The following is a 26,262-nucleotide window of genomic DNA, read 5'->3' as shown; positions in this document are numbered from 1 at the left end:
TAAAGGAAAAGCAATTTTAAACAAGATTGACTATTTTTTTTAATTAGGAGCATTGCCCATGAGGTAAATGAAGTAAAAATATGCAGTTTTGAAGGAAACAAAATCCATGTGGCAAAGCCAACAAATCTAAAAAGAATATCTACTTAAATTACACTATTCTTATTGAGAACGTGAATCTCTGACTATAACTTGGGGCAGAGTAAAAGCTCATTTAGGCCTCTCTCAAGTGTTAGGAAAATTCACATTTCTTCCTTAAGAATCCTTGGATTTTGCAAAAGTCTAAGGAAGCTAGCAATTATTCACCAGCTTTTCTCAGCTCTTGGTCTGGTACAGAATCACAGTTGTGGAAGGGTGAGGCAGAAGGATCGCCAAAGCCCAGAAGGTCAACTCTGGGGTAGCCGTGAGCATGCCACTGCCCTCTAGCCTGGGCAATGGAGTGAGACTCCAACTCAAAATAAGAAAGAAAAAGAATCACAGTTGTGTATCTCACCCGTGTGTGTGTGTGTGTGTGTGTGTGTGTGTGTGTGTGTGTATGTGTGTGTGTGTGTGTGTGTGTGTGTGTGTGTGTGTGTGTGTATGTGTGTATGTGTGTGTGTGTGTGTGTGTGTGTGTGGTTTGCCTGTGTTTTATTGAAGCAGTAGTTCAAGAAAGATCTAGGGACCAACCTCCATCGGAGTTACCCAGGATTCTTGTTAAAAGATGCAGATTCCTGGACCTCACACCTCACCTGCTGATTTGAGGTCTTGATAGGGGCTTTATGCCTGTAATCTGCATTTTAGTAACTTTTTCACATGACTATCATACACTGTGTTCTTTGAGAAAGACTGCTTTGAACTATATAGCTGATGAGTCTAACTGCAGTCACAGGTTTAAAAAGATAGTAAGTCACAGAGAAGCGAAGGGAAAAGGAAGTCCATAACACGTACTGGAGATGCTGCAGATCTATTAACGAATTCCACAACTACCCCAGGTTTTATGATCCTTGTTTTTACAGTGGAGGAATCTGTGCACAGAGAGGGATGACACAGCTGCAGTTGCACAGCTGGCATGCCTGGAACCACAATTTCAGTTCAGGACAGGCCGACCCCAGAGCCTTTGCCCTTGCTACTAAAATAGAAGGGACATGGCCTGCCCTCAGGGAGTAGACGGTCCCAGGAGAGGGTTAACTCAATTATACTAGGAAGGGTTAAAGATGAGGGAGTGGCCAAAACACATGGTACTGATTGTAAGAGCAGGAAGGACAAGAGGGCTTTTCCTTCCAGGGAGAGTAATTACATGAGCAAAGGTAGAAATTAGCCCTTTACCAATTTAGAAAAAAAAAAGTGCAGCTCACTGCCACATTCCTTTAATTTTACATAATTCACTCTTTGAGGCTGAAGCAAATCTGACTGGTTTTCAAAGTGAAAATAAAATACAAAAACGGTTCTTGGAGTTATTCCTAAATAGAAGTTGTCCCTAATCCTAATGAAAATTACAAAACAAAAAGAGAATTAATATATTTTGTAATTTTTTTTATCTCGGGGTAAATAATGCAGCTGTCAACACCACCAGTGAGTATCATCAGGTTAAATGGAAAAGGGTTAAGCACTTCAATTGTGAGACCAGTGAGAAGATAGTCTGGAGTGGGACACGGGTTGTATGAGGTCAGCCATATTGCGTTACTTCTGTCATTATCCTGAGAGTTTTATCAGTTGGCTATTGTCCTGCAAATGATACTGGAGAAGAGTTGGTTTTTTGTGTTTTTTTTTTTTTTTTTTGAGTTGGAGTCTCACTGTCACCCAAACTGGAGTGCAATGGCCGCTCCCAGCCACCGTAGCCTCTACCTGCTGGGCTCCGGCGATCCTTCTGCCTCGGCCTTCCAAGTAGCTGGAACTACAGGCGCGCACTACCACGCCCGGCTAGTTTTTTATTTATAGTGGAGATGAGGTCTCTCTAAGTTGCCCAGGCGGGTCTCGAACCCGCGGGCTCAGGCAATCCACTCACCTCGGCCTCCCAAAGTGCTAGGATTACAGGCTGAGTCACCAAGCCCGGCCTGGAGAAGCTGGAGAAGAGTTTTAAAAGTAACAATTTTCCTTTGGTGATAGAGGCAAACTTGTAATTGTAATTACTACCATTGCTTGCAAGTCAGAGAACAAAGCAAAATGAACTTCATTCAAATTCTGACAGAAAACCTAACCCATGAGTAAACATAGATTCCCTTCTTTTTCCAGTGCCATCCCAAAATGAAAATTACAGTAGTTTTTGGGAAATAAGCAATAAAATAATAATTATTATGATTAACAAGTGGGTATCTAGCTAGTTAGTGAGCAGATGGTGCATTCACTGACAGAAGCAAACAAGTGTCTCTCTTTCACATGTCAAGATTGTTCTCTGTCCCACACCATGAACATGGCCTATCACAGTCATGGGAAAAATAAAACCTACCAGTCAGGGACTCATTATAAATGGCACACACACACAGAGAAAATAACACTCAAATAAATCTTTTTTTTTTTTTTTTTTTTTGAGTTGGAGTCTCACTCTGTCACCCAGACTGGAGTGCAGTGGCCACTCCCGGTCACTGCAGCCTCGACCTGCTGGCCTCCGGCAATCCTTCCGCCTCAGCCTTCCGAGTAGCCGGAATTACAGACGCGCGCTACCACACCCGGCTAATTTTTTGATTTTATTGTAGAGATGAGGTCTCGCCTGCCCAGGCGGGTCTCGAATAAATCTTAATAAATACAGACAGGAGAAGTCTTGAAGAAGAAACACAAATTTGTTATCAGACTGTTACCATGGGACAATGAGGTATAATTTTTTAAATGCTTTTTTAATCAAAGCACAGTCATGCACCGCTTCATGACGAGAACGCATTCTGAGAAATGCCTTGCTAGGTAATTTCATGGTTGTGTGAACATTGTAGAGTGCACTTACACAACCTAGATGGTGTAGTCTACTACACACCTGGGCTATGTGATATAGCCTATTGCTCTAAGGCTACAAACCTGTACATCATGTTACTGTACTGAATAGGCAATTGTAACACAATCATACTTGTGTCTCTAAACACATCCAAAGGTACAGTAAAAATACAGTATTATAATCCTATGGGGCCACCAGTGTATATGTGGTCCATCTTTGACCAGAATATTATTATGCAGCGCATGACTGTATAACATGCTCACATCAAGTGCATACATCTTATGTGTACAGCTTAATAGGCTACAACATAGATGCACTTCAATGGCACTATCACTAAGAGCAAGATACAGAACATTTCCTATACACACGAGGTCAATGGAGGATGCCTATTTTTTTTTTCCTTTACCTTCCTTCTCTCATCTATGTTTTCTCATTTGATTTTGTAATTTGAAAAAAAATCTACATTAAATTAAAAAGTAAAGACAGTGTCTTTCAGTTGCTGATAATGTTGGAAGATGTTGCATTGTGAGTTTTAGGTGGATTCTGTCATTGTTTGACTGACAAAGCCCCATCTCCATCACATTGTCTCTTCCTCCTCCTCCCTTTCCTCCCTAGGGCCTGCAGTACATGGAGCTCATCCCCAAGGAGAAACAGCCAGTGACAGGCACCGAGGGTGCCTACTACCGCCGGCGCCAGCTCATGCACCAGCTTCCCATCTATGACCAAGACCCCTCTCGCTGCCGCGGACTTTTGGAGAATGAGTTGAAAGTGATGGAAGAATTTGTCAAGCAATATAAGAGCGAGGCTCTCGGTGTGGGAGAAGTGGCCCTTCCGGGGCAAGGTGGCTTGCCTAAGGAGGAAGGGAAGCAGCAGGACAAGCCAGAGAATGCAGAGACTGCTGCCCCTACCACCAACGGCAGCCTCGGCGACCCAACTAAAGAAATGGAATACGTGAGTACCCCCATGCCTCCTGTCTCTGAAGCCACACAGGCCCAGGGCTGCACAGTCAGGGTTCCATCTCTCCACCTTGTTCCCTCACCATGCATTTATGTCTGAATTCATGCATTCAGCAGACATTTGTTGCTCATTTCCTGTGGGCCAGGCACTGTCCCACGGAAAATAATACAAAGTCACTGCCCTTGAAAGGCTCATAATCCAGTGGAGCTCACAGGTAACCAAACAACTGCAGCTTAAAGAAAGGGCATGCAAACCTGCTTGCTTGGTGAAAGGGTGGACTTCAAGGATTTGTGAGGCATACGCTGGCCTCTGAAGAGTGACCAGGGATCATTCAAGCTTTCAGGCTTTGAGGGAAGAATATATACCTCCTTAAAGAGTTGGGCATGTGCAAAAATATTTAAAACCTGTGAGTTCAAGAGTGCATGGTACAGTCAAAGGATTAAAGAAGTGCCGCATGACTGAAAGTGTGGTGTGCTTGGGGAGCCAGGGACACAAAACAAGTCAGGGCAGCAGGAGCCAGTTTCTGGGAGAGTTATACCATCCATCCATTCGTCAATCAAACACTGATTAGCTTGCATTATCTGCCACACCCCAGAAAAATCAAACAGAGGACACTGTCCCTCAAATGCAGAATGCCATGGGCTTTCATCTTTATTCTAAAGGCATGAGCAGGAGTTCCATCCAAGGTATCACATGGTCCAAGCTGTGCTTTCGAAAGTTTCCTCTAGTAATGTCTGAGTCCATTTTCTGTTGCTTATAACAAAACACTGGAAACTGGGAAATTTGTAAAGAAAAGAAATCGATTACTTACAGTTATGGAGACAGAAAAGTCCAAGGGTGAGGGGCTGCATCTTGTAAGGGCCTTCTTGCTGGTGGGAACTTTCTGCAGAGTCCTGAGGTAGCACAGGGCATCACAGGAGAGGGGACTGAGCATGCTAGCACAGATCTCTCTTCCTCTTCTTAGAAAGCCACCAGTCCCACTCCTATGGTAACCCATCATTCCATTAATTCCATGAACAGATTAATCCATTCATGAGGGCAGAGCCCTCATGACCCAATCACCTCTTTATATAGTGGAGTGAGTCACTGGGAGCCATTCTGAGCAAACACAAAGAAGAAGCCAATGTTTGGGAGATGAAAGTCTCATGGACTGGTTCAGCTTAAACTGCCCCACAGAAAGCAAAACAAATAGTAGCTTGAGGCTGGTACCATGTGGGGCTGGTGTTCATGATATTTCTGACCCAGTTCCTTCCTTGCCTTTTGCTCCCCCTGCCCCCATCAGCCAAGTGGCCTCACTTGCCTGTATGTCATTTGGCATTTGGAGATAAAAGTCCCAGCACATGGGGGTAATATGTTTGACATTATCTGCCTTGCTGGGACAGGCTGGTAGTCATCTATGAGCCAGATGACCCAGGGATGTCAGCCCAAAAGACACTGCTGCCACGTCCAGAAAGGGCTGGGCTCTTTGTCTTCTGGGGTCACTCAAGCTAGTCATCCAAAACTTGTGTCTTTCTTCTCCAACCCCTGTCTTGCTAGCACCCTCTGGGATTGCATTCCAAGAATGTACAGCCTCACAATGTTTTATCTGAGAACTCTAAGTCAAAAGAACATTTATTTTTTCTACTACAGATTTGGTAATGACATTTCAAAGACCCATTTCTCAGGACGAATACTTGCCCTAGGGATGTAAACACAATTAGGTCTAGTTACCATAGTCCATAAACTGGTCTCCCTGCCTCACTCCAATCTTGTCCTCAGTCCACTCTCAAATATCTGTCTAAATACTAGATTATTCCAAGTTGGAAGGAAACCTTTTTAAGTCTCTGTTGTGACATTTGCAAATTGCCATTCCCATGAGAGATATGCAGATCTGAGAACGTATTTTATCCTTGATGGAGCTCTACACATTTGTTCGGTGTGGAACTGGGGCAAAGGTAGCCTAAGATCCTGGGTCCTTACCGAAAGCCAGCTTTAGGAAACACTTGTGACACTCGGGGAGCATTTAAATAGTATACTAGACAGTAGACAGCAAATTCCACAGTCATAAAATAAGTAGGGAATCCAAAGGAAACCATTATTATTGGTTGGTCTGGTCTGGGCTGGATGTGGAAGACAGATTTGTCCTTCCTTGCCCTAGCCACAGTTGTAATTCAATAACTAATTATAAAATTCTGAGGTCATGTTCATCTCTGTATCTGCCATAGGTGTCATTGGTATAGATAGCAGGCACTCATAAATATGTGATCCATGAATGAATAAATGAATGTTTGAACTCAATTGAGCCTTGAGAGATGAGATCAATTTCAGTGGCCATTTTGCCTAGGAGGATGGTGTGATTCCAATTCCACATTTATTAAGCCCCTGTTCTATACCAAGCACCCCACTCACACTGTCAGGGTCTCTCTTTAATTTTCATAGTTGCCTGGTAAGGGTGAATTTTACCAAACCCATTTTCTCAGTGAGGAAGGAATTTGAGATTCAGAGACAATCGGTAACTTTTCCAAGATCTCACCATTTCTATGGTGCAAAACCTGGATTCAATACTCTTTTTACTATGTGATGCTGTGTTAAAACACTGCTTGTTTGTTTCAGGGAGAAAGGAGGCTAACTGTTCTTATTTAACTCCCTGTTGACCTCCTTGAAGCAGGGGAGTGAATCCTGATAAATATATCCAGACAGCCTGAGAGGCCAGAGGCCCTGTGTCCCCAGCACCCCCGCCATTAAGTGTAGGCATGGGCTGTGCACCCTGAACCGTTTGTCTTACTCCTGGCCATCCTGTGTGCTTGTGTGCCTCTCCTTTCTCATAAGAGGGCAATGTGGAACAGTTGCCAGAGCCGAGCGTCAGACAGGAAGCCTGATTTCTGCTACCCTGGCGAAGGGCGATGAATTTCATGAGAAGTGGTCAGGGCATTCTACTTGAGAATACAGGTGTGTGGAGGAAATTGTAGGACTTGGCCTGACACCCCCCAAACCAAACTTACGGGGAAAAAATGAAGGGCAAAAAGAGAGACCTGTGAAACATACTAGAACTATATTGGTAACACCTGCCTATTCGTCATCATGATAGTGTTCATTGTGACTGCTGTTACCAGCTTAGCGGGCATGGCTCTGAACCAAGGACAGTACTAAGCATGATAATATCTTACTTAAAGCTTACAACCACCCAATGATTTCAAGAGGTTGTGTCTCCTCAGGCTGTAGGGTTTTAGAGCTGAGATTCAAACCAACGTAGCCAGAAACCAAGTTCATGTTCTTTCCCATTTCCCAAAGCTTATTCCTAGGAGAGCTAATTGATATTTTGCCACAAAAGAGTCTTGTGGCCAGTTTGGAAAACATGAGAGTGAACAAAACAGCATGCTTCTTTATAGCAGGTCTTCTCAGAGACTTTAGTAGGCCCATGAAGTGGTTCTTAAACTAAAGTCACCTGAAAGGCTTGTTAAAAACCAGAAGTCTGGGTCCCACCTCCAGAGTTCCTTCTTAGCATGGGTGGGGTGAGGTCTGAGAACCCATATTTCCAATAAGTCCCCAGGTGATTCTGATACCGGCCAGGGACCATGGTTTGAGGGCCACTGCTCAGCTTGTCAAAAATTACCTTAGATGTGAGCTCAGCAAAAATGATGTCACCAATGTGGTATATACTGAGTCCAGGAGATGATAGCATGGGTACTTTCTAGATGTATTTGACCTCCTGGCTTTGTTTATACGTTTATTTATGAAGAGTGGATTACCTCAAGGAAGCCCACCTTGAGAATGCTGCACCGTACGCCCTGTTCCTTTCACATTCATGGTGAGTTCTGGAAACACAGGCATAGAATCTACCACATGGCTTTATACCCATCCAACCATCCCGTCCTTAACGACACTAAGTCTCTGTAGTTGAGGCCTATTATGGGCTTCACTTCCCTCCAAGCTGCTCTCAGTATTGGTTCCCTCACGCTGCTTTGTCATCCTTCCTCTGAGACCTCGGGAGGGGCTTTGATGGCAAGGTCAGCCTGCTGCGTCCTCCCACCCAGCCTGCCACCAAACTGTCCTCAATGGGAAGTATTATTATCCACACAAGAGAAGCATTGTTGTCAAAAAGCCTTTTCCAAATTGCTGGAGAGGAATTCCCGCCCAGGGACTGTGTTGTGAGGGAACCCAGGTAACAGCAGGCCAGCCAGGTTGCAGGTCCCAGCATAGTCTGGTCAGCCAGGCTGCAGGACACGGTGCGCCATCTGAGCTCGGCTTACCCAAATGGCTGGGACTGTCCGGTTATGCAGATCCGTCCAGTTATGCAGACCTGCACCTCCAGCCTTCCAACCCCAGGCATTCAGACAGGCCCCACTGACAGGATGGCGCAATTTAAAATTAGTCTTGGCACTTCCGTCTGCTTGAAAAATGAACCCAAGAACTGTGGCCGCCCACGCCTACCTCAGGGCAGTCCTCTGAAAACGGCATTATTATCCTAAGGTTAGGGGAGGCAGGACACCATGGGAAATGCCTTCAGCCACCAAGCCGTCAGAGTAATCCCTCTTCATGAGGAAATACCAGGCCAGAAAAATCTGTCTCAGACTACTAACTCACTCACTGTCACTCCCTGAGAAGCATATCCCTTTAAATCCCTGAAGCCAATTAAAACCAAAAAATATTTAGTCTCCCTCTCTTTCCCTCACTTGTCCCATTGTGCAGGTGTGGAGTGGGGAGAAGGAAGAAAAACTGAGACTTGGGAGGACAGAGGGGACACCATTAGGACACAGCAGGCACTGGGGGGTCTCGATCTCTTTAAGTTCTTATGACAACCAGTAAGAGGATTTGGGGTTGTTATACCCATTATGCAGATGAGGAACCCAAGGCAAGCGAGGTAACTGGCTTGCTGATGAGTGGTGCAGCTCTGTTTCAATCCTACTCTTTCTGTTTCATTGGTGGTATGGAGTCTGAGTAGTCTTGGGGAGGGGCTAAGGCAGAGTGGATCCAACAATGCAGGGAGTGTGTACATGAGTGTTTAGGTTTGCTGGGATGAGTGGCAGTGCTGGGGTCTGGGCAGTGTTTGGAGTAACTCACCACTCAGCCCACTGAAGAATTTGGGAGCCTCTTATCTGTGCGGCAAGAGCAATGGAAGAACTTCCCTACCCTGCCCCAATTCCACCCATCCTGGGTTCTGGTGGATCTTGGGAGCGTCAGAGGGTTTTCTGGCCAAGGAGCTGCTGACTCTGGCAACCTGGACCAAGTCACACGGGTCTGGTGGGACCCCCTTACCCACTGTCCAATCCCTCCTCTCCCCATCTGGATGGAATGGATGGGCTCCTGCACTGTGTGGGCAATGATCTTAATGCCCTGATTGTTAACAACTCCACCAAGCCATTTCCCTGCATTTAGAGAGCTTACTGGATATTTTTCTCAGAAACTAAACACACAGATTTCCTGGGCATGGCTATTTTGCCCAGGAATTTCCGCCCTTCCCCACACCCCAAACTTGTAACTAAAGAAAGGGGAAAGAAAGCCAGCGCATACCGTTTAATGTAATCCCTCCTCTTTAGTGTTTATCATTCCCACCAGGAACTTCCCTGCTGCCTCGCCCCTTCCCCACAAGACCCCTTCTTGGGCCAAGTGATTGCCCCTAGAGAGTGAGCTTAGAAGGAGAGGAGTAAACAGAGAGAAGTGAAGGTGCCCTTCGCAGTTATAAAGATGCGTGAATATGGTCCCAAATTACCCATAGGACTCCGGGAGCACAGTTTGGCTCCTCTGCCCCATTTCCCCACAAAAATGCAGAAAGCCCTCAGTCCCCTCTCTCCACCAAAGGTCTGCCTCTCTTATGGAAACTTACAGCAGCTGGCGGCTCAGCCCAACTCCAGCCCCAACAGAGGGACATATTTGTGGGCAAGGGACTTCCAAGTCTTTGCCTGAGCAGATGTTTGGCTTGTGGGTCCGACAGGCAGGCTGGCTGCCTTTCCTGCCAGCCCCCCTTGGGAATTTGAAACCACCACTCCACCCCACTTTGTGAGCCCCATCTCAGCTAGACAGCAGGAGGGTAAGAGGCCCAGAGACAAACCTAGGGTCATTCAGCCAAGGAATCCCTGCTCCCACATTCTTGCCACCCCCTGTCCTGGGCACCTACAGGCAGGAGCCTGGGAGCAGACCACAAGATCACCATGGTTACCAGCATCTGCCTCCCTCCTGCTTTATAGTGGAGATTTTTTTAATGACATTCAAGGAGTTCTTTTTTCCAAAGAAAATTCCCTTTCTCCTATTTTTTATACTATAAATACTTTCCCATGTTGCCACATGGTCTTCATAAGCATTTTTCCTCTTCTTTCGAGTGGGATGCATATTATTCCATTGACAAAAACAGGGGTTGGCAAACTTCTGTAAAGGGCAGATAATGAATATTTAAGACTTTGCAGCCACACGGTCTCTGTCACCACTAGTCAAGTCAGCCCTTGTAGCACTAAAGCTGCCATAGACAACATCCAAACAGATGACCATGGCTGTATTAATAAACTTTATCTACAAAAACAGGTGGTGAGCTGGATCTGGCCCGTGGATGGATACAGTTTGCTCACCCCTGACCTAGGAAAATCATTAAAAAATAGTATTAGCAATTTTTTAAAATTAAAAATGGGGTCTTGATTTGATGCCATGGCTGGAGTGCAGAGATACAATCACAGTTCACTGTAGACTCAAGCTCCTGGGCTCAAGCAATCCTCCTGCCTCAGCCTCCAAAGTAGCTGGGACTACAGGTATGAGCCACCACTCCTGGCTTTCAGTTTTAGCTTTTTATTAATTACTTTATCTTACTTTATTTTGTTTTGTTATTTTAGGTTAAGTGATGATGGTGATGATGATGATGTTGTTATCTGCCATTCATTGACCACCAGGGTTGTGCCAGGCACTGTGCCAGAGATTCTGCTTTTACTTTGTTTAATCTTAAGAATTGTCCTCCAACGTATATTATCCCCCTTTTTACAGACAGGGAAATTAATACATGCTCTTAGCAAAGTTTAACAGTATTTTAAAACTTCAGGTCACAACCCAGCAGTAGATAGTACGTCATTGTAGTGGATTACAGCCAGAAAAAAAAGTTTCAGGAGTAGTAACTATTTCAGGGGGAAACTTTTATTTCAAGTGAGTGTATGTTTATCTATGTATGTGTATTAGACTAGGACATAAAATGCATTTCCTACTGTGGATCACAGACAGAAGCAAAAATTTCAAAAAGCATAAAGTTGAGGAAGTTTTCTAGTCACCTAGCTGGTGAGTGGTTAAACCAGAACTAGAACCCAGACCTGTCTTATTCCAAACCCAACAGACTCCAAATAATAGACGCTCCCACATCCAGAGCATCTGTGCAGCTCTAAGCATTGTGCAAGGCTATTGCAATAGAGATGAACACATCTGTGACTTCCCTACATAGCTAAGGACCAACCACCATCCTTTTGCAAGAAGCCAGTACTTGAACACATGCTTGTCAAAGTTCAATTTGGAAATACGAAGACTGACATCCTTTCTTCCAAGTGTAACATGTATGAAGCCTTTCCCACTCTCCCACTTCACCAAATAATCAACGAGGGAGATGCAGCTAAAAATGGCTAGTATTTTTGCCTCACTTAGCAGACAGCCCCATAATTGATGACCCACCCCCTCAAAAAAGTATAAGGTGAAGCATTTGATTAAGAGACATGACCACCAGCACCAGTGTGAGGCATTTCCTATGAGCCAGGGCCTGCCATGTGTGACAGATGAGAAAACTGAGGCTTGGAAAGGTGAATGATTTTTCCAAGGGCTTCAGCAAAGATGAAACCATGGTAGGAGCCACATCCCAAAACCCACGACTGTAGGAATACACACCCAGCCTGCTCATTCTGCACCTTAAGGAGCCTCAGGAAGACTATTGTGTCGGGGAGCAGAACTTAAGTGAACTAACCATGCCAGAAATTATGTTAACCCAGAAGAGAGAGAAGGGAAAAATCCTTCGGGGATATATGAGGCTGCAAAGCAAAGATAGTGAGTCATCACCATAAGAGGAAATGGGGAGATGCTGTTTATAAATAAATTGTTGAGCATTTGTGTTGGAAAGAGTCCAGCGCCTGAATTCAAGTCTCTTGTGTTAATATTTACTGTATTGCAATAGTGAGATTTTCATGAGGCATTCTGGGTTTAAACTGGGTAGGCCTTTGGATAAGCGCCTTCCAGAAGAAAACCACACAATTGGGACAGAACTTCTGGCAAGCTTGAGGTAGAGATTATTGCCGGTTTACAGAATTCTCCGTATCTGCTGATCTCTCTCTGAAGGCTGGCAGTCCTTAGGGACGGTTCTTCAGCCGTGTAACCCTTGGCCACCGTCCTGAGTCTGCTATTGCCTAAAACACTTGATGTCTTGGTTGCTTCCCCTTCAGAAGCTTTAACAATTCTGCGTGTCCACATGTAATGTTTCTGTTACCTAATGCTGCATATCAAACAATCCCGAGGCAGAGTGACTTGAGCCAACAATATCTATTTTGCTTACAGATCAGCACTGTGGGCAGGGCTCAGTGGGGACAGCTCGCTTCTGTCCACTCAGCATCACTGAGATCAACTCACAGGCCGGGGCTGGGATCATCTGAAGCTCATTCACTAATATTTTTGGTCTGGATACTGGAAAGACAAATGTAACTGTGGCTGGACCAGCCGAGCCTTTAAGGAACGCTCCCTGTATCTCTGTGTGGTTTCTCCACATGGCCACCCTAGCAAAGAAGCTTCAGGATACTAGGACTTTTTGCCCCTCAGCTCAGGGCTCCCAAGATCTGTATTCTGAGAGAGAGCGAGTCCCGAGGAAAGTTATACTGCCTTTTTGACTGCCTAAGAAGTCATACAGCATCACTTCTGCCACATTCTGTTTTACAGGATGAAGTCACTAAGGTGGGACCTTATTCAAGGAAAGGGAATTAAGCCCCATGCTAGCTGGAAGAGTGTTCAAGAGTTTGAAGTCATGATTTACATACCACAACTAAGGAAACCTCACAACTCTACGGGGTCTTAGCTTTTGAAGCAGTTGAATCTACAATGTTCCTCAGCTTTCTCAAAGCAGGTGTTCACAAGTTGTAATGACCCCAAGTACAGAAGATTCAAAAATCTTTCATTTCAGTCCCTTTTTTAAAAAATTAAGAATCTGGCACCATTTGAACAAGGAACAGGGCGAAACTTTACTGGCAGAGGGAGAAACTTCATATTTGTTCTACTTCTGAAAGGTTTATTCCACACCTCCTCCCTCGGGGGGACAATAATTTGCAAACAAGGTCACATTGTGAATGCTGGAAACATCCTTATGAGCAGGGCTCCCATTTTAGATAGCTGGGAACACGAACAAGAACCAGCTGATGTGCTAATGACAAATTATTCCCCTACATACCTTTTACCAGAGTCCCAAAGAACTTTCACTAGACCACACTGCCTTCTTAACCAGGGAAGTAGCCTGAGAATGACCACATTGGACTTTCTTAAACATAGTCTAGAATTTAAACATTCTGGGAATTCAGATTGGCATTTGTTGTAACTAAACCCAGCTGATGTTGTCATTTTTGCTGAACTTAACATGTAAGGTCATTTTTAGACACTCTATGACAGTGGTTCTCCAAGTATGGCCCCCTAACCTCACCAGCATTCCCTGGGAACTTGCAAAATCTTGTGATTCTCCCAGACCTATTGAATCAGACACTGTGGGTAGATGCGGACAGGCAGCAGTAATCAGTTTTAACAAGCCTTCTAGTGAATTCTGAGTCAGGCCCAGGCTTGAGAGCCACTGTCTTAGGGGGTGGTGTCAGAGAGGGAGAGGAGCATGCCCTCTGAGCTGGGGACTGAGCATAGCTGGATCTAGGGTAGTGCCAAAGGATGAAAAAGCTCGTACAACTCGATTCTCTGACCTTATACAGATGGACAGAATTGACATGGGAAAAAACAAAACTCATTGTAGGAGGAATAGTTTCCTGCTGGTCTACACGCTTGTGGTGTCATGGAAAAAAATCTAGGCCCTCAAACCTGTCTTCAACACATCCTTGTCATCTTAGGAAAGTGATTAAGCCCCTCTGAGACTTAGGTTTCTAGCCTACAAGGAGGATTGGGGTAAGGAAAACAGGAGATTTTAGCTCATCTTTTTTGTTATGTTTTTGTTTGTTTGTTTGTTTGTTTGTTTGAGTCAAGGTCTCTTTCTGTCACTCAGATGGAGTGCAGTGGCATGACCACAGCTCACCATAGCTTTGACCTTCTGGGCTCAGATGATCCTCCCACCTCAGCCTCCTAAGTAGCTGGGACTACAGGTGCACACCACCAAACCAGCTGATTTTTAAAATTTGTTTTGATATTTTGTAGAGATGAGGTCTCGCTGTGTTGCCTAGACTGGTCCCAAATTCCTGGGCTCAAACAATCCTCCTGCCTCAGCCTCCCAAAGTGCTGGGATTACAGACATGAGCTACCATGCTTGGCCTAGCTAGTCATTTTTGATCCCTTATAAAGTACAAAAATTCCATTATCTCATTTAAACCATGCAACAAACCTATGATGTTGCTATTATTGCTATCTCCATTTGACAGGTGCAAAACTGAGGCACAAAGAAGTTAGGTAACTTGACCAAGATCACACAGCTATGAACCCAAGCAGCCTGACTTGGTGTCTCCCTTCTCAACCATCCATTTCAATTTAGAAATTGTAAACTTCAGTACCAAGAATTGTGGTAGAGATTAAGTTTGTGCAGAGATACAGGACCAGGATGATAGGACTCAAGCAAGCTGGGCATTCTGACTCCTGGTTGGCAGCCTGTCTCTGGTGGCAGAGGGGAAAGCAGGCTGACAGACCCAGGACAACCTCAGATATCCAACCCTTTAAGACAACTAGGAAAGGACACAGAATATAGCTCAGAGACAAGAAAAAGATATTGCTTTCTGATACATGTAAACAGGTTCCTTACCTGGACATCTTATTTTCATAAAATGATAGTGACACTGTTTGCTTGAAAGGACTGGCTACTGGTAGTAACAGGGCCAAGAGCCAGGGATGCTAGGGAGATCAGTGAGAGAAGAGAAACTCTTCAGAGAGGGACTCGACAAAGCACTTTCTTTTTTTATTTTTAAGATGTGGGGTACAATTCAGGGTTAGGTATACAAATGTTCAGTATGCAGGTACCCTTGTTGATGAGGTGTGCCCTCCCTCCCCCAGCAGATTCCCACTACTGCCAATCCCACACCCCCAAGAGTTTCCCACTACTACCAAGCTTTTTCTTATAGTATTAGGATAATTGATCAAGGTCCACTTATAAGTGAGAACATGTGATACTGAGTTCTTTGTTTCTGTGACAGATCACTCAGTATTATAGACTCTAAGTCCATCCAAGTTGCTGTGAAGTTCATAATTTTGGTCTTTTTTATGGCTGCATAATATTCCATCATGTATAAGTACCACATTTTTTTTTTTTAGCCAGTCCTTTTTCGAGAAGCAACACAGTTGGTTCCATGTTTTTGCTATTGTGAATAATGCTGCAATAAACATATGTGTGTAGATATCTTTCTCATAGAGTGATTTGAGTTTCTCCGGGTATATTCTCAGTAGAGGGATTGTGGGGTCAAATGGAAGGTTGATTTTTAGATCTTTCAGGAATTGCCACACTGTTTTCCACAGAGGCTGTAGTTTACACTCCCAACAACAGTATAGAAGTGTTCCCTTTTACCCACATCCACTCCAGCATCTGTTGTTTTTTGAGTTACTGAAGGTGGCTATCCTGACTGGAGTTAGGTGGTATCTCAGTGTGGTTTTAATTTGCGTTTCTTTAATGACTAGTGAGGCTGAGCTTTTTTTTAATGTATCTGTTGGCTGCTCGTATGTCTTCTTTTGAAAAGTGTCTATTCATATCTTTTGCTCACTTTGTAATGGGGCACTGTTTTTTTCTCTTTTTGGCACAATTGAGTTCCTTGTAGATCCTAGATATTAGGCATTTGTCAGACTACAGTTGGTAAATATTTTTTCCCAGTCCGTAGGTTCCCAGTCTGCTCTCTTGCTGGTTTCTTTGGCTTTGCAAAAGTGTGTTAGTTTGATGAGGTCCCACTTGTCTATCTTATCTCTTATGCCATGAGCACTTGGGGTTTTGATCAGGAATTGGTTACCAGTTCCAAATTCCATAAGGGTGTCTCCTGCATTTCCTAAGGTTCTTATAGTTTGAGGTTTTACATTTAGGTCTTTGATCCATTTAGAGTTGATTTTTGTATATGGTGATAGGTAGGGGTCTTGTTTCAATCTTCTGCATGTGGTCAGTTTTCCTAGCACTATTTACTGAATAAGTTTTCTCTCCTTTCCCCAGTGGTTGGTGGTAGAGGCTTTGTCAAAGATTAATTGGTTGAGAAATTGAGGTTTTGTTTTTGGAATCTCTATCCTGTTCCATTGGTCTATATGCCTGTTTTTGTACCAATACCAGGCTGTTTTGATTATTGTAGCTTTATAATAAAGTTTAAAGTCTGGGAGTGTGATACATCCTGCTTTCTTTTTTGCTTTGTTTTGTGTTTTATTTTTTTTTGTTTTTGTTGTTTTTTGATGAGGATTGTTTTGTCTATTTGTGGTCATTTATGTTTCCATATGAATTCCTGTATTGTCGTTTCCCGGTCTGAGAAGTATGCTCCTGGTAATTTAATGGGTATTGCATTAAATCTATAGATTGCCTTGGGTAGAATGGACATCTTAACAATGTTGATTCTTTCTATCCATGAGCATGGAATATTTTTCCATTTGTTTGTGTCATCTTTGATTTCTTTGAGCAGTGTTTTGTAGTTTTCACTGTAAAGGTCTTTCATGTCTCTGGTTAGGAAGATGCCAAGGGTATTTCATTTTTGTGTGTGGCTATTGTGAATAGGATTGTACTTTTTATTTGGGTTTCTGTTTGTTTATTGTTGGCGTATAGAAATGCCATTGTCTTTTGCACATCAATTTTATACACTGAGACTTTGCCAAAGTCTTCTGTCAGGAGGTTTTTGACAGCTCCTCTTGGGTTTTCGAGGTATAGAATCATGTCGTCTGCAAAGAGGGATAACTTAACTTCCTCTTTGCCTATTTGGATACCCCTAATCTTTTTTTTCTTTTCTGATTGCTCTAGTTTGGACTTCCAAAACTATGTTGAAAAGGAAGAATTACCACACCGTCTTTCAAAGAGGTTGTACTAATTTGCACTCCCACCAGCAGTGTAGAAGCATTCCTCTTTCTCCGCATCCTCGCCAGCATCTGTTGTTGTTTTCTTAATGATGGCCATTCTTATTGAAGTTAGGTGGTATCTCAATATGGTTTTGATTTACATTTCTCTGATGTTTAGTGAGGCTGAGCACTTTTTCATGTGTCTGTTGGCTGCCCGTATATCTGCTTTTGAGAAGTGTCTATTCATTCATGTCTTTTGCCCAATTTTTAATGGGGCTGTTTGTTTTTTTCCTTTCAGTACATTTGAGTTCCTTGTAGATCTTAGATATTAGGCCTTTGTCAGATATACAATTGGCAAATTTTTTTTTCCATTCTGTGGGCTTTCTCCCAGCTCTGTTGATGGTTTCTTTTGCTTTGCAGAAGTTTTTCAGTTTGGTGAGGCCCCACTTGTCTATCTTATCTCTTATGACATGGGTACTTGGGGTTTTAATCAGGGATTGGTTCCCAGTTCGTTTCAATAAAGGTGTTTAAGATTCTTATAGTTTGAGGTTTTACATTTAGGTCTTTGATCCATTTACAGTTAATTTTTATGTATGATGATAGGTAGAGGTCCTGTTTCAATCTTCTGCATGGTCAGTCAGTTTTCCCAGCACCATTTGCTGAATGGGTTTCTCCTCTCCTCAGTGGTTGTTGGAGGCTTTGTCAAAGATGAGTTGGACTAGAAACTGACCTTCCATATGGCCCAGCAAACCCCCTATTGGGAATATACCCAGAGGAACTCAAGTCATTATACCAAAAAGATACCTGCACATGCATGTTTGTTGCAGCTCTATTCACAATAGCAAAAATATGGAACCAATCATGCTGTCCATTGAAGCTAAACTGGATTTTTTAAATGTGGTACTTATACACAATGGAATATTATGCAACCATAAAGAAGGACAAATATGGAATTTGCAGCAACTTGGATGAATTTAGAGTCTATCATATTCAGTGATCTATCACAGAAAAAAAGAAGAGAGTACCATATGTTCTCACTCATAAGCAGACATTGAACTATTATCATTAATACTATCAAAAGGGATTTGCAGTAGTGGGAAACTGCCAAGGGAGGGGGAGTGGGATTGGCAGTTGAGGGAAACTGCCAGGGGAAGGAGGGGCACACCTCATCAACAAGGGTACCTGCATAAAAGAACATTTGTATACCTAACCCTGAATTGTACCCCACATCTTTAAAATAAAGAAAAAGAGAAAAAAGAGGGGTGAGAGTGGGCATCCTTGTCTTGTTCCCGTTTTCAGAGGAAATAGTTCCAATTTCTGTCTGTTTAGCAGTATGCTGGCTGTGGGTTTCTCACAGATGGCTCTTACTATTTTGAGGTATGTTCCATCTATGCCTAGATGTTCAAGGGTTTTTATGAAGAAGGGTTGCTGGATTTTATCAAAAGTTTTTTCTGTGTCTAATGATATAATCATGTGGGTTTTGTTTTTAAATCTGTTGATGTATTTAATTACGTTTATGATCACTATGTACAAAGCACTTTCAAACAGGTGAGAAAGTTGAAACCAACCTTTGTGAACACAAATCTCTTTTCCTTCCTCCATGCTGCTGTCAGAGTTATCCCCAGATCAGAACACTATACTCTTCACCAGTAACGGCTCTCTATTGCCTCCAGAGTGAAGTTTCAACGCATAACCTGGGCTCGGAGTCACCCATGTTCACCCCAAATTGCCTTTCTAAACTTATAGCCCTCTATTTTCTTCTATGGATCATCAGAAGGAGATGATGCTTCTATGTTAAGCAACATCTGGGAATTTATAGTTGGGAGTTGCTAATATATCATGGGTGGTAGCCAACTGGGTGTAGTTTGGTGGATCAACAGTAAGTCCCTTCTGCGTGAGTGGGAAATGACTAGAGATTGCATTTTGTAAAACTTAGAAGCCAAACAGCCAGAAAACTCATTTTGTACTCAAACAGCCCTGGCCAAATAGTTTGCAATTCCCAGCTACACTGAAGGGATGGTGAAAATAAATGGATGTTGATTCATCACTTGTTTTTGGTTTTGACCTTCTGATGAGCTCCAGGCAGGCTGAGACTCAGTTATGTGAAGAGAACAAACCTTTGATTTTGGTGGAAGACACACTCCATTCATTCTTGTGGGAGTAACTGAAACCACAAATCTAGCAAGTTCTGAGGAACATTATCAGCCAGTCAAGATCCAGTCAAGATATATACTTATCCAAACATATTCCTTATATAGACATTCATTCAACAACTATGATGCTCGGAAATTATCAGCACATGGACATTCTTTGCCATTTGGTTTTATTTTCCTGATTTTCACTATTTTTTATTTCCTCTTCAATACACAAGAGCGTATTAAGTATGTAGAGTATATAAGTTAAGACTAGTCAGTGTTCAGACTCTCAACATCTGCTTCCCCATCTTTACATGGAAAAGCAATAATATTTTTGTTTTGGCTGACTCATATTTGGTGTTTGGTAAGTTTAAATTATCATCTAAAGCCTGGGTCAAAAAACATTTTCTGCAGAGGGCCAGGTGGTAAATATTTTAGGAGTTGTGAACCAAGAGTCAAAATCAAGGATTAGCATGAAAGCACTTTATCTAACAAGAGAGAAAATAGATTTCCATGAGGTTTTCATTGATGAAATTCAGAATATAATGATAATTTAGCACAGGAGGTTTTTGTTTGTTTGTTTTTTGTTTTAGTATGGGTCTACTAAGGAGAAAGTGAAATTATTTTTTAGGAGAACACACTTCTCCTAAAAAATAGGGGCAAATTTAAAATCAATTTTTTATTCCCATGGGTCTTGTAAGAACGGGCAGTGGCCAGGTTTGGCCACGGCTGTAATTTGCTGATGCTGAATCTCAAGGCCACAAGAGATAGGAGAAAGAACTTTGACTTTAGAGTCAGATTGGCCTTTGTTCAAATCCTTGCTTTGTCTCCCATCAGCCGTGTGTTATGGAGCAAATCACTGAATCTCTCTGAACCTCAATTTTGCTATCTCGAGAAGAGAAATTAATGATTTTCCTAACAGAGAAATAGTTCAAGAAGGGGAAATAACACTCAGGTTTGGGTAAGGGGCATTAGTAATAAGACATCCTAAGGACATGACACATCATCATCACCTTCTTCTTCTTCCTTGGAGATTAGAGGAGCAGGGGATAACTCCAAATTAGCCCAGAATGTTTTTGTTTGTTTGTTTTTTGAGTTAGAGTCTCACTCTGTCACCCAGACTGGAGTGCAGTGGCTGCTCCCGGCCACTGCAGCCTCAACTTGCTGGACTCTGGCGATCCTTCTGCCTCAGCCTTCCAAGTAGCCGGAACTACAGGCGCGCGCTAATTTTTTTTATTTTATTGTAGAGATGAGGTCTCGCCAAGTTTCCCAGGCAGGTCTCGAACCCACAGGCTCAAAATGTTTTATAGATAGAGAATGTCAAGTTTTCATTCTTTAGAGAATGAGAATGGGCAGATTATAAAAATGTGACAGATAATACCTGAATGAATGAATGAACATGTAGATACTCTTTCTGCAGAAGAGAGAACTCTTGAGCTGTTACAATTCGGTTCTCCCAGGCATGCTCACTCTTTCCATGTAGTCCTTTTTGGAACTAAAGTGAAGGAATGACATGACTTGAGTTCCACCTTGTTGTGGTCCCTGAGCCGGTCGGTGAGAATGTCACTGGTAGTAAACAACAGATAAGAAAGACCCAGATGGAAAGAAGACTGGAGACAGCCAGAGGTTGGCTGCATCAACTGCTGAGAGGTTCCCTGGGGAAGCTGTTTCCAACTCTAGCCATTGGGCATGCTGCCCCTTTGCCATGCCAGAGGGCCCTCTGCCGGGGGCCCTCCCAGCTCTTCAGACAATTCTCTGACTTCCGCTTCCCCACCAGATCTAGCTCAGTTCCCGTAGAATCCATGGGCCAAAATTTGAATCCCAGCTCTGTTTCTTGGATGTGCCCCTGAACATGCTATTTTGTCTCACTGAGCCTCACTTTTCTCATCTATAAAATGACTGTATTCCTTGTGTACCTGCCTCACCCAGAGGATTGCTGTGAGGATCAAGTAGGGATGTGGCTGACTCCTAACCTCTCATCTCTTGGAGAAGCCTCTCCTGCTGAAATGGCCACTGCCACCCACCCCCAGGTCTCCCACTCTCCATTCCCTTGCCCTGTGATTGTGCTCACAGTACTTATCACATTCTGTGGTTATCTCATCTGTTTGTTTACATATTTATTGTCTGCCACCCCCTACCCCAATAGTTTCCCTAAGGGCTCGGGCTATATCCATCTGAGTTACTGCTGTATCCGCAGCACCTAGCCCAGGGCCTGGCATATAGCAAGTACTCAGTAAACTTCACTGAAAGGCAAGAGTGTACCCAAAAGTTCCCAAGAGCTGAGATGCAGGCATGTGCACCATCCGCTAGCGATTCCCACACTCCACACTCACCTGTTGTCGCCTAGGTAGGAAGTATGAGGCTGGAGGGCAGAGGAGGCCTCCAAACATTCACGGGTCATCTGCCATATTCCAGGCAGGTACTGGGTGTATGTGAAGGCAAGCATAATCACATGCGGCTCCTGCTTCTAGGGTGCTTCCATCCAGCATGGAGAGTACACATCAAACAACTGTACAAAGAGAGAGATGAGGAGACGCTTTAACACGGGTTTGATTGCCTCTGGAGTGGGGTCAGAGAAGTTTTCCCAGAACAAAAGATATTTAAGTCCGAGATTTGAAGAATGAAAGGGAGTTAACCAGGCAAACAGAAGTAAGAACAATGTACCAAGCATCCTGAACAACAAGCACAAAGGCACCGTGACAGGATGAAACACTCCTCTCATCAGCAACTACTGATGGGGAGTTTGTGTGTACTGGGCCCCATAGAGGTTCCTGGGTAGAAGCAGCGACCAAGTAGCCTTTCTCTGCCCTCTGCAATTGATCACATAGTGGAGGAGACAGACACAAGTCAGCTGATCACACAGACTTCCAGAAACAATGGTAGCTCATGTTTACTGAGTCTAGACTATGCACCAGTCCGTGGTTCTCAAAGTCCTTTGGGGGAATCTGTGAAATTGAAATCATGCAAGGGTTCCAAATAATTTAAGTAGGTAAATTCAGCCTTGAGGGAGTGGAGCAGACTTGACATGCTAAATGCATAGCGACTTCCTTCCAAATAGGACAGTATGGAATGGGGGAAAAGGAGTCACCTTACAGTGGAGAATCTGACAAACACCAGAGTAGAGCAGCCCAAAGAGTGACACATCATGGTGATACTATGTACCCTGGATAGGATGTAAGGAGAATATCAGTTTGCCTCTGCAATCTTCCTCCCCATGTAATCTCAATAATAACATCAGACAAACTCCAGTTGAGGGACATTCTACAAAATACTTGGTCAATACTCTTCAAAGCTTTCGTGGCTGCCAAATCAAAGTCTGAGAAACTGTCACAGCCGAGAGGAGTCCAAGTAGACATGACAGCTAAATGTAATGCAACTCCTGGATGGGATCCTACTATAGAAAAAGAACATTAAGGAAAAGTGATGAGTATCTGAATAAAGTTGGACTTCTATTAATAATGACATGTCAGTATTTGTTAATTAATTGTGACAAATATACCACAGTAATGCAAGATGCTAAGAACAGAGAAAAACTGTGTGGAATATACAACAATTCTCTGTACTATTTTTGCGTTTTTTCTGGAACATAAAACTACTCAATGTAAAGAAAATTCTTATCAAAAAACAATCATGCCTGGGTGAAAGATCCACTCCAAGTAGAGAGGGGGCCAGCAGGTCTTAATGTAACCAAGTATGAGAGGTTCATTGATGCCTTCAGATTTCACACTGCAACCAACCTGAGAAACTGCCACTGTCAAAGTTGGATGTGGTATCAATGGAGATTATCCAGTTATCAGGAAAAGTTTTTAGAATGCCCCTCCCCTTCCTTTTCCAACTTTATATCAGTGTGAGGCCAGATTTTCCTTATGCATTTCAACCAAAACAGCATAACATGAAAGACAGATGCAGAAGCAGCCCTGGGCATCCAACCATCTTAAGTGAATCATTAAAGAGATTTGCAAAAATTTAAAACAAAGACTTAAAACTTTCTTCTCGTTAATTTTGTTTTAGAGAATATAGTTATTTTTAGTCAAAAATAATATACATACACAACAAAACACGCAAATATGTGGTTAATGTATTATAGGCTTAGTATTATTTTACATGAATAAATAAATACGTATTTAAATTTCTCTCAGTTTTAATTTCTCTTATGGTCAATAACAATAGCTATTACCCACATGAACAAAAGCTTGTGGGGGGGGTCTCAATAATTTTTAAGAGTATAAAGGGTCTAGAGATTAAAAAATTTACAAAATTACCGTGCTAAATGAATAGCTTTATTTAGTCCTCCCAAAATGCCTATCATGTAGGCATTATTATCATTCCACTTTGCAGATGACAAAACTGAGTAACAGAGAGGAATAGTGACCCAGAAGTCGAGAGGCTGAAGCTGGGATTTGAACTCGTGTTACTGTGCTCTCCTGACTTCTTTGTATCTTTTGTCCTTCCCTCCCCCTACCCCCACCACCCCATCCTTCCAGGTCTGTGAGCTCTGCAAGGGAGTGGCCCCTACTGACAGCCCCGTGGTCTACTCGGACAGGGCGGGCTACAACAAGCAGTGGCATCCCACCTGCTTTGTGTGTGTCAAGTGCTCCGAGCCGCTGGTGGACCTCATCTACTTCTGGAAGAACGGTGCGCCCTGGTGCGGCCGCCATTACTGCGAGAGCCTGCGGCCCCGGTGCTCTGGCTGCGATGAGGTGGGAGCCTCGTGAGGTGGGCTGGGTGGGAGGGGGGCACCCTCCCTGCTACACTGCCAGTGGCCAACAGGAGTGTGACTTTGTTGGTGATGTGTTCTACAGATAGGAACTGAGGACTGGCCTTACTGCAGCTCTCAGCTTCCATTGCCCATCAGTAAAATAGAGCTGCTTCTAGCTCCCACCTATGACCAAGATCATAGATGCTGGATAAGCAAAATCTGCCTATGGTGGAGATATTTTTCTTTTTCCTTCTGAGAAGTTAAACTGCAACCATGACCCTCACCAAATACTATACTTACTGCCTCAAATTTATGTCAGATTTTTCCACTGAGGCATTTATTTAATTTTTTTATATAAAATTTTGCAGTTGTTGTGTTTTATAGAGTCTTGCTATGTTGCCCAGGCTGGTCTTGAACTCCTGGGTTCAAGTGATCTTTCTGCCTTGCCTCTCACAGTGCTGGGATTACAGGCATGAGCCACCGCTGAGTCATTTAAAAGTTAAAACAAGAATGAGATGGGATGAACCACCATCCTCTTCCTAGGGACAGAACCTGAGTCATGCATTTCTTCTGCTCCCCTCCACAGATAATATTCTCTGAGGACTACCAGCGTGTGGAAGACCTGGCCTGGCACCGAAAGCACTTTGTCTGTGAAGGCTGTGAGCAGCTGCTCAGTGGCCGAGCGTACATTGTCACCAAGGGGCAGCTTCTGTGCCCAACTTGCAGCAAGTCCAAACGCTCCTGAAGGGCTGCCCACCCACAACCAAAATCCCCAGGATCCCACCAGGAAAGCCAGGTTCTGAGGCCATCCTAAGGGTCTGATGTGACAGCCAGCAACAATGTAAACAGTGCTTTTATTTTTTCCCAGTGGAAATATATATGCATATTTTCTAGGTTGGGTGGTGGTAGATCCTTGAAGGTCAGTAGTTTCGAAACCAGAAATGTTTTAAGAAGTCTTAGGATGGAGCTCTTGTTTTTGTCGTTGTTTCCCAGCTACAACCAATCAATGGCACCAATGACCTCCTGCAAGGGAGCTCTAGGAGGAATTTCCCAGGATGCAATTCTGAGTGATCCAATCACATAGCTGTAGAACGTGCGTGCTTGCTTTTCTGTGGACATGGGAGCTCCTCCAAGAGCAGGCTGGGATCCTAACTATCGCTTGTTGCCTCTTTTTCAAGTGGAATTTGAATTTTAAATAAACAACTTTTTTGGCATGATAAACATATCAATAAAAGTTTTGTGAATTCCACATACACCCTTATGTAATTATTTACACCATGACAGTGATTTTGCAACATGACCTGAATGACCCTGAATCTTAGTGCTGGCAGAAAATACTGTAAAATGTTGATGAGCTTCTTCAATGTGTCTCATCAGACGTCCACTGGGCGTGCAGGCCCTCAGGACAGAACCCCACCTCCCATCCCCCTTATTCCAGATACTCCCAAATCCCTGATGTAACATATGGGTCATGTATCATGGTGCACCAAAAAGTGACCTCCTGAGAACTGATGAGCTTCTCTTTAGCCAGAGACCTACCTCAGGTGCCTTCAGAGCCCAGGCAAGTAATGCGTGAACCCTTTGGGGAATAAGACCAATGTTGGGGAACCACCAAACCGGGCCACCCAGTCCACCAATGGGTGTCACATGGGACGTGGTGACCAATATGGCAGATTTTTTAAATTATGAGATTTTTATAAGTAATCTCAATTTTTAAAGTTGCCAACTTGATAATGAGTCAAACAGAATAGGTCTTTGGACCAGATTTAGTCTCCCTTTTATGATCTTTCTGAGCATTTTCAGCCCTCAAACTAATTTCCTTCTCACAATTTCTAAGAAAAACATGTCTTTTTCTACTTGGGATAGAAGGATGAAAAAGACATCATTCCTAGGAGCTCACAGTTCAGTCATCAGTGATTTTCTTTCTTAGACTTCCCCGTCTGCTGCCAAGTTACTTTAATTTCATCATTCCAATTTTGCTCTCACTATCTCCTACCTCCAATACCCCTTTCGTGTCTTTACAAGTTTACCCAAAGCAACTGCTATCTCCTCCCAAGGTGGTGGCTTTCTGCTTCAGCTCCTCTCTCCAGTCATCCTTGGTTAACCTGTCATGGCCCCCTTCCCAAAGATAAGCTTTGAGGGGGTCATTTCCTTCAACCACCACCCCCCCTGGCTCCCCATTGCCTATCAAGTTAGCAACCAAGTCCTCACCCTGATAGTTGAATCTTTCCTATACTTGGTTTATTGTCTTTTTAGCCCTAGAACCCTTTGTTTCCCTGAAATTATATTTCCCGATCTTTGATCCAGCCCTCCCCAGTGCTGTTGCTGCTTATGGACTGGTGACCTGATGGCCAACTCTGTCTTGAAATTCTATTCATGGCATAAGATGCTTCTCAGGCATAGCCTGCTTCTCTGACCCTTCGCTGAAGCACCAGTGAAGTATTCACTCAT

At 43.5% G+C, this 26,262-nt stretch overlaps 1 protein-coding gene across 4 annotated transcripts in view; it reads left to right on the top strand.

Annotated features, from left to right (window-relative positions):
* LMCD1 (LIM and cysteine rich domains 1) overlaps positions 1-25,064 on the top strand; it is a 68,931-nt gene extending 43,867 nt beyond the window's left edge. For 2 of the 4 annotated variants that reach the window (XM_008049927.1, XM_008049924.1), the window contains 3 exons: positions 3,517-3,852; positions 23,597-23,812; positions 24,398-25,064. In XM_008049927.1, coding sequence (XP_008048118.1) covers positions 3,517-3,852; positions 23,597-23,812; positions 24,398-24,556 — 711 coding nt within the window. In that variant the 3' untranslated portion in view covers positions 24,557-25,064. Of the gene's footprint in view, positions 1-3,516; positions 3,853-4,822; positions 4,928-23,596; positions 23,813-24,397 lie in introns of those variants that run through there. The other 2 variants (XM_008049925.2, XM_008049926.2) reach the window with 2 other exon arrangements.
* The last annotated feature ends 1,198 nt before the right edge of the window (positions 25,065-26,262 follow it).

Source organism: Carlito syrichta, unplaced genomic scaffold (assembly GCF_000164805.1).
Source record: "Carlito syrichta isolate Samal-C Ts95f unplaced genomic scaffold, Tarsius_syrichta-2.0.1 Scaffold139895, whole genome shotgun sequence".
In the NCBI taxonomy this organism is placed as follows: Eukaryota; Metazoa; Chordata; class Mammalia; order Primates; family Tarsiidae; genus Carlito; species Carlito syrichta.
The sequence above is the reverse complement of the archived record's forward strand: the minus strand, read 5'-3'. Positions and strand labels throughout refer to the sequence as shown.